Source organism: Cheilinus undulatus, linkage group 4, assembly GCF_018320785.1.
Source record: "Cheilinus undulatus linkage group 4, ASM1832078v1, whole genome shotgun sequence".
In the NCBI taxonomy this organism is placed as follows: Eukaryota; Metazoa; Chordata; class Actinopteri; order Labriformes; family Labridae; genus Cheilinus; species Cheilinus undulatus.
The window spans coordinates 19,707,779-19,716,485 of NC_054868.1; the positions used below are offsets into that span (position 1 = coordinate 19,707,779).

General features: G+C 39.3%; 1 protein-coding gene across 1 annotated transcript in view; it reads left to right on the plus strand.

Annotated features, from left to right (window-relative positions):
• The window catches only part of LOC121508442 (complement C3-like), a 51,380-nt gene extending 42,673 nt beyond the window's left edge, over positions 1-8,707 (plus strand). The window contains exons 35-42 of the mRNA XM_041785301.1: positions 865-955; positions 1,096-1,185; positions 1,283-1,385; positions 1,502-1,591; positions 3,530-3,622; positions 3,715-3,798; positions 7,302-7,446; positions 8,455-8,707. Of these exons, the coding sequence (XP_041641235.1) occupies positions 865-955; positions 1,096-1,185; positions 1,283-1,385; positions 1,502-1,591; positions 3,530-3,622; positions 3,715-3,798; positions 7,302-7,446; positions 8,455-8,596 (838 nt within the window). The 3' untranslated portion in view covers positions 8,597-8,707. The remainder of the gene's footprint in view (positions 1-864; positions 956-1,095; positions 1,186-1,282; positions 1,386-1,501; positions 1,592-3,529; positions 3,623-3,714; positions 3,799-7,301; positions 7,447-8,454) is intronic.

Here is an 8,707-nt window from a genome sequence, read left to right on the forward strand (position 1 = left end):
TTTTAAGTTATTAACCTTATTGCATGCATACCTCAAGTTCTATCTAAAAGGAGAGCCAGTCCATATCATCCTCTATAATCTTATCTATAAATGTTTCTTGTTTGTTATTTTGTTCTTTTACATAAGATCGTACAATCACATTGAGCACTTCTGTTGAAGAGTGATTGACACTCTTTAACCCGCCCACCCATGGCCTGTGAACTCACACAGCTGCAGATACAATGGTGACATCAGCATACGATGAGTGGCTGGGAGCACACTTACGGTGTGGCCATGCTATCATCCAAGACGGGACAAGATTTTAGTTGAGAGTGGTTGAAAATACTCTACCTAAGTTTATGTGGGACTTCCAGATCCAAACAGACAAATTGATCATGGCTAAACAACCAGACAACATGGTGGTCAATAAACAGCAAAAGAAAGGTGGTGATCACGTAGGGCTGTAAACCCTAAAATGGAAGAGTTGCTCCAACAGATTCTAGGAACAACATTTAAGATCTCTGTCCAGAAGAGCAGAGTCCAAAGAACTGCAAAGGTATTGCTCAGGCTCCTCAGACTCCCTGGCGTCTGGTAGAGGACCTGAGCTTGATAGTAGTAGTAGTAATTACAGTATTACAGTAGTAATAGATGTTTCCTTTCATCAAACTTTGGACTGAAATTTGATATTTTAGTACTTTTAGGATTTTACTTTTAAACGTTTTAGAGGCTTTACCATCCATTTGAGCTCATTTTAACACCTTTTTCCCTTAATATGAATATAATTTAGGGTAGTACCTGAAAACAGAAATTTTGTTGGACACTGAATAAAGGGCATTGCTTTAAGGATCTCTGTCTTAACATCTTATTTGTCCATTTTCTTTACAGGTACAAAGACCCAGACCGTGATGCAACCATGTCAATTTTGGATGTCGGCTTGTTAACTGGCGTCACTGTCAACACACAAGACCTGGACTTAGTAAGTTTTACACTTTGAAATATAAAAGCAGCACATAGGAAATCGGAGTTTATGATACTTTACAAACTCGATTAACAATAAAAATAGTCTCAACATTTACGTGTAACACATGTAACAGACTTGTGCATTTGTGTGTTTAGTTAAGTAGAGGACGTGCTCGCACCATCGCCAAATATGAGATGAACACAGCGCTATCAGAAAGAGGCTCTCTCATCATCTACCTGGACAAGGTGAGTGATTATTGTTCATCCAGTCTTCTTTCCTCATCTTATGTTCCTTTATTGTTTATTTCTGTCCCACATTTGTGTTACATTTCTCTCTCCCAAGGTTTCTCACACTCGTCCAGAAGAGATCACATTTAGGATTCATCAGAGGTTGAAAGTTGGAGTGCTACAACCAGCTGCTGTGTCCGTCTATGAATACTATGACCGTAAGTCTGAGATACATTTACAACTGTATGTTGCCTCCAGGACCTACAAGTGTATTACTCAGTGTACACATTGCATTGTATGGCAATTACAATTAAATCTTCTTGTCCTGCTGCAGAAACATCCTGTATGAAGTTTTATCACCCGGAGAGGGAAGCTGGACAGGTGCTGCAGCTCTGCAATAATGATGAATGCATATGTGCAGAAGGTAAATAGGATGGTGTCTAACAAAACATTTTTAAATTGTTGGTGTGGCAGCTAGTGAGCGTTTTTCCAGAGCCATGGAGTATTCACCAAGACCATGGTATAAAGCTGTGTGACACTCCCAGGTGAATTTTTTTAAAAACACTTCTACACAGCCAGCTGTTGTTGTTTCCCCAAGGGACAACTAAATATCTTTTTCAGCCTCAGTCTTACTTTTGTCTACTTGCTGCTTATACATTGCATTCCGAATTATTATGCAAATCATATTTTCTCTGATTTTCCTAAATAGTCATTGCAAATGATAGTATAATATTCAACTCATCAACCGTTAGAGCATAATTCAAATTTTACTGAACAAACCTCCCTATGATAACTTTTTTAAAATAAAAAAAACTGAAAATACACTGTTCCAAATTGTTCCAACAGAGTTTTAAAACATTTTATAGGTAGTGAAGAACTGAAAATGGTCACTTGTAGAATTTGCAGCATTAGGAGGTCATTTTTACTGAAATAAAAAGCTATTTCAATCAAAAAAATCTTGACAGACTGTAAATGTGTCGTCACTGTGCCGGTGCAGACCAAAACATGGCGGCCTCCTTGTTTGAGTTTATAAACTCAAATTAGTCAAAATGCAGGTATCTAGTGAGTTTTTAGTTCAGTATACATATGAGAGATAAAAATATATCTATCCAATAAGATGAACTTGTTAGATCATGCAGGGTTGATTTTAAGAAAGGTTTAAAGAATTCAAGTCCAATCAAAACACTAAACATCCAATCATGCCACAATAGTAGTTTTCTGCAGGCTGCAGTTTCAGGACCGTAAGAACTATGACCTGTGTTTTTCACAGCAGCGCCACCCAGGGAAGTGGAAGAGCATTGCAATTACACAAGTTGCCTGAGTTGACATGACTTTGATAGGCAGGAATTTAGTTAAATTGAAGGGCTTTTTTTGATGTTGTTAGTGTTTTCCTTTTATTTTATATAACACTTTTATACATGTTAAGCCATTTTCCCCAAAGTCTTTGACCCCCATTAAATTCACAAACACTTTTTACAAACTCTTCTTTATTTTCCACTTAATACAACAAGTAAACAAATAAACAAACAGAACATTTAGAACAGAACTGGGGATAAGTGGGACACAGGGCTTGCCGAAGGCATCATAGATGCCTGAGGGAGGAAGAAATGCAAGGAGATATAAAAATAATAATAATTTTACTGTAATGTTAGCTAGTTTCAAATGACATCTGTTCCGTTAACACCAGTGTTCTGTTCATATCAATAACGCTACACAATCCCATGCTGCAACATGATGTCCATTTTGTATCTTGTTTTCTTAACAGATCAAACATAACTCATCAAGGACTTATTCTGTGATAATCGTCCATAGCTGTCGTGAATGTTTGCAATAGCTAGCAATCCTTATTTAAAAAATGCTCATAACCAATGTGCATGTGTGTGAGCAGGGTCCTAGTTCTACTGTCCTGAACCTGCTGTCTCCTAGTCTGCAAATACACCCTTCTCAATCAGGCTTTCATTTTGGACTCTGGACTGCATCAGGTTATTAGTATAGATTTTACAGAGTTACAAATGGCCATCAAATTCTTAGTCTGGTAGTATAAGTGCCCCTTACAATGGAAACAAACTAACTAAGATTAACTAAGATACTCTTCATGATTTGTGTCTGTTTAATATCTGATGGAGAAATTGTGTTATCAATTACTCAACAATAAACCCTTGAAAATCTCAGAGGTTCCTGCCAGAGGCAGCAAACACTGCAGAAGTAGCGAGGCCAGCTACAGAATAAATGTCTCATAAATTTAAATTGTCTGTCCAGACTGCATTAATAAAATCGCATCTACACACAGTTGTCAACATGTGCTCATATGGGCATGCTTTCAGTTATGTAGCTTTAGTTTGTGTCTTCTATGTGTTTCCAGAGACCTGCGCGATGCAGAAAAAGGGGACAATCAACACTGCTGAGCGTATTCTTAAAGCCTGTGAGAGCACACAGACCAGCAAAACAGACTTTGGTAAGAAAGTATGCATAGTCTGCACATACGTGACCCAAAAAAGTTTGTGAGCGAAACCAAATCAGCTCACAATCCACCTTGTTTTTCCTCAGTGTACAAAGTGAGTCTGGAACAATTTACTGAGAGTTCGTCCACTGACATTTATACGATGCGGGTGGTAGAGGTCATCAGAGAAGGTGGGTGCTTATTTTTTACATTTCCTCAAATTTACAACCCTCTAATGATTATTTTAACTACACAGTCTCTAATAGACTTTTACAATGGAGTATTTGGGCCACTGTAATGAAAACTAAATTAAATCACAATTAAATGATAAACTTATATCTTTGCTCTTCTTAATTTACAACATCAATATTGAAAATTGATTAACTCTTTTAAAGAGACTCAGGGTCCTTTCACATCAGGCACAATTGTTTCGAACTGCACTGCAGCACAATTGCTCCCTCCCCCCTGTCCTCCACTGGCCTGCTTTTACATGAGTGACATAGGGCGCTTCTCATTACAAAGATTTTCCCATCCTCGCCTCCTTTCTCCTCGACCCGGAAATCGTTCTCCCTCCACCATGATGAAGGATCTTCCAATACCTTAAATGCACCTGGAGGAGGCGAGGATGGAGGAGAGAGGAGGCTAATGGAGGAGCTCAGACAAGGAAACACCAGTCTATTTTTGTTTAATTTTTTAACCATTTTTATGCCGAGTCATCACAAAGGTTTTTGAAATTATTTTAAATACGAGTCTGCTAATGTTTGGGTTATGAGTGTGAATCAGCTGATCAGCTTATCATCAGTACCTAGCGTCATTCAGACTGACGCTGTGAAGTGAAGTATTTCTCATTCACTAAGTTGCGCCTCCTCTCTCCTCCTGTCTCTTCCTCGCATCTCTCTTTCAATTCCTCAGTGGGTGGAGCTAAGACACAAGGAAACGATGCAAATGGAGGAAGGAAGGATACCAAAATGTGAAATGAGAAAGACCTATAGTTTTGTGCCTGAGCCCACTTGCTGGCAGCATGCATGTAGCTAGTCTGCAAATCTACCTGTCGGAGACAGAAGAAGAAACCATAGCAGCCACTCGGGTCATGACCTGATGATTGGTTATATTTCATGCCGGCAAGGAGTCCGTTCTGTCACCATAGATATTTGTTATTCTCCATACTAACACATCTACAGGCAGCTCAGAGAATCATGACAGAGTCCACTTGAATTATGCCTGAGACCACCTACCTAAGCGGGCCCAGGCCTGGTTCCCGGGTATGGTATTCTGTAATGCACTCTGACCCAGCAAAACTTAACTGAACCTTGGCTTAAATGTAATCGTATCAGGGATCGAGCCCCTGGCATGAAAGCACCATTAGTTTGAGGGGAAGGCTTCACTTCATAAATGAGGTTTCTCAGAGTGCTTAGCTTAAAAAAGGCACACTTTTCTATTTTAACTAATTTCATAGCACAATCTCTTACATGTTTGGGCTTATGCCTTCTTCAGAGTGTTTGTTAGGCCTTGTCCACACATCACAGCAAAATCTTCAGTGTTAATTAAACTCCTAAAGTGTTAAGTTTGATACTTTCCAAGAGCTCATACACCACGTTCCGAATTATTATGCAGATGACATTTTTCTCAGATTTTCCTAATTAGTCAATGCAAATGACAGTCCATTGAACTTGTGTATTTTTGAAGAGTTTCTGTTTGAATTTCTTTTCAATATGTCAGAATAGCCTCCCAGAGTTGCTGTTTTGATGTGAACTGCCTCCCACCCTCATAGATCTTTAGCTTGAGGATGCTCCAAAGGTTCTAAACAGGATTGAGGTCAGGGGAGGATGGGGGCCACACCATGAGTTTCTCTCCTTTTATGCCTGTAGCAGCCAATGACACAGCTGTATTCTTTGCAGCATGAGATGGTGCATTGTCATGCATGAAGATAATTTTGCTACAGAAGGCACGGTTCTTCTTTTTGTACCGTGGAAGAAAGTGGTCAGTCAGAAACTCTGTATACTTTGCTGAGGTCATTTTCACACCTTCAGGGACCCTAAAGGGGCCTACCAGCTCTCTTCTCATGATTCTGGCCCAAACATGACTCCTCCAACTCCTTGCTGACGTCACAGCCTTGTTGGGACATGGTGGCCATCCACCAACCATCCACTACTCCTCCATCTGGACCATCCAAGGTTGCACAGCACTCATCAGTAAACAAGACTGTTTGAAAATCAGTCTTCATGTATTTCTGGGCCCATGGCAACCATTTCTGCTTGTGAGCATTGGTTAGGGGTGGCCGAATAGTAGGTTTATGCATGACTGCAAGCCTCTGGAGGATCCTACACTTTGAGGCTGGTGGGACTTCAAAGGCACCAGCAGCTTCAAATACTTGTTTGCTGCTTTGTAATGGTGTTTTAGCAGCTGCTCTCAATCTGATTAGTTTGTCTGGCAGAACCTTCCTCATTATGCCTTTATCTGCATGAACCCATCTGTGCTCTGAATCAGCCACAAATTTCTTCACAGTACGATGATCACACTTAAGTTTTCATGAAATATAGTTTTCATACATTGTCCAAGGTATTGCACTATCTGACGCTTTTCAGCAGCAGAGATTCTTTTTCTTTCTCATGTTGCTTGAAACCAGTGGTCTGCTTAATAATGTGGAATGTCCTTCATAAGTAGTTTTCCTATAATTGTGCTCACCTGGCAAACTAATTATCACAGGTGTCTGAGATTGATTTCAGTGATCCAGAGAGCCCTGAAACCCAACACCATCCACGAGTTTAATTGAAAAACAAAAAATTAAATGTGTTTGACACTAAAATCAAATTTTCATAATAATGTGGAACGGGGTGTATAGTTGTCACTGGTTCTAAGTTACATTTACACTTTAGTAAGTGTAAGAGAAGCTTTATGAAGATATTGATTTATTTTTCCAGGAGGACTTTGCACCAGTCCACAGTGACGCCAAAACTACCAGAAACTGGTTTGCTGACAGTGGTATTGAGTTGCCAGCAAACTGGCCTGACTTGAACCCCATAAATACTCTGGGGAAATGTCAAGAGGAAGATGAGAGACACCAGACTCACAAATACAGATAAGCTGAAAGCTGCTATCAGAGCAACCTGGGCTTCATAAACCCCCACCAGTGCCACGGACTGATTAATGCAGTAATTTGTGTACAAGAAGCTCCAACATATTATTGAGTTCATAATTGAGAATATTTCAGAAGGTCAACACTTCTGTATTATATATCCTTTATTCAAGCTATTGTTTTGTGATATTCTAATATTTTGAGATTGTGGATTTTTGATGTTTGTGAGCTGTAAGCTGTAATCATCAAGATTTAAACAAAAAAGTCAAATATTTCACTAATGAATCAAGAATCTATGAAAGTTTCACTTCTTGAATAAAATCACTGGAAAAACAATGGACTTTCATTCAGCATTCAGTGGGTATCTGTTATTTTCAGTAAGTCTGCCTGAATGCATCATCCTGAATCTTGCCATATCAGCTCAGGTGTGTCAGGACTGAAATAGCCAGCTGATCAGATTGGGCTCTACTAGTATGTCCAAACATGTCAGAAGTCCTAAGGAGCTTGTGCAAAGTATGATTAAGCATGATGATGATACAGCAGGAGTCAGTGAGAATGGTATTGTATGATCGTAAATTTAATCCTTAAAACATTTATTTCTCCTCCTTTCACAAACAGGAATTACTGATGTCGGTCCTTGGAGTAAACTGCGTACATTCCTCAGTTTGCAACACTGCAGGGAGTCTTTGGATCTGAGGATTGGCAAAACCTACCTGATCATGGGCACATCTGAAGATATTCACAGAGATGAGCAAAATCTATCGTAAGTTTGTTATCTATGTGACATGTAAATACTTAAAATATTTCACTTTTTCTAAATAACTCTTCTTTCAAGTAAACTATAAAAATGAAGCAGCACCAACATCTCACCAACAAGACACTCTGTCATTAAAAGTTATTTATCAGGACTGCACAGCGGCACAGGGGCTAGCGCTGTTGCCTCACAGCAAGAAGGTTCCTGGTTCACTTCCCATCAGGGCCTCCCTGTGCAGAGTTAGCATGTTCTCCCAGAGCATGAATGGGTCCTCTCCAGGTGCTTCAGCGTCCTCCAACCCCCATGCTCATTAGGTTAATTGGTGACTCTAAATTGGCCGTAGGTGTGAGTGTGAGCATGGGGGTTGGAGGACGCTGCAATTGAAGCCCTGCAATTGACTGGCGACCAGTCCAGGGTGTACCCCGCCTCTCTCCCAATGACAGCTGGGATAGGCTCCAGTCCCCACAATGGGATAAGCCGTATAGAAAATGGATGGACGGATGGATATACCGATCAGCTTTGGTTTTAGTGCAAAGACATTGTTTATTTGTGCCTCCTCCTTTTTTTCAGGATTTTTTTTTTCTAGGAGCAATATTTTAGTTTTCTCCACAGCAATTTATTCACAGCAGACACTAATGATTCTCTATTCACAACTTAGATCACAACATGTTCAAATTATATGAAATAAATGCTTTTTATAAGTATTTTTATGAGCAAGTTTGGTACTTTTACGTTCAGATTATTCCTACTTGGAGTACTTATTATTACTTACAAATAATGTGACCTTTCCATTGACCAAACAATATTGGTTTTTATTCGTTAGAGAAAACTGCATGTGCCACTGTTGTTGTTTATTGCTCTTGTTAATTTATTTTTTTTTTTTTAGTTGGATAAGTCATTTTGCTTTTTATGCTTTATTTGTGGGTATATATGATATGATATATGATACAATACACTTTATTGTCTTTGTGAAATAAAGGTAACTGAAGATTCCATGTGTTTGTACTCCTTCCTCAGGTATCAGTATGTTCTCAGCAAGATAACTTGGATCGAGTACTGGCCCACGGAAGCTGAATGTCTGATCAATAAGTACCGACCCTCCTGTTTGGGCATAGAGGAGCTTGTCTCATTGTATGAACTCTTTGGGTGTCAGCAGTAGAGAAACTCAAAAACAGAAAATGTAATTTTCAAATTGTTGTGCATTATTCAAATTTTGTAAGAGCTACCAAAGATATTTTGCACTGTGTGGATTAAAATATAAAACCTCTGA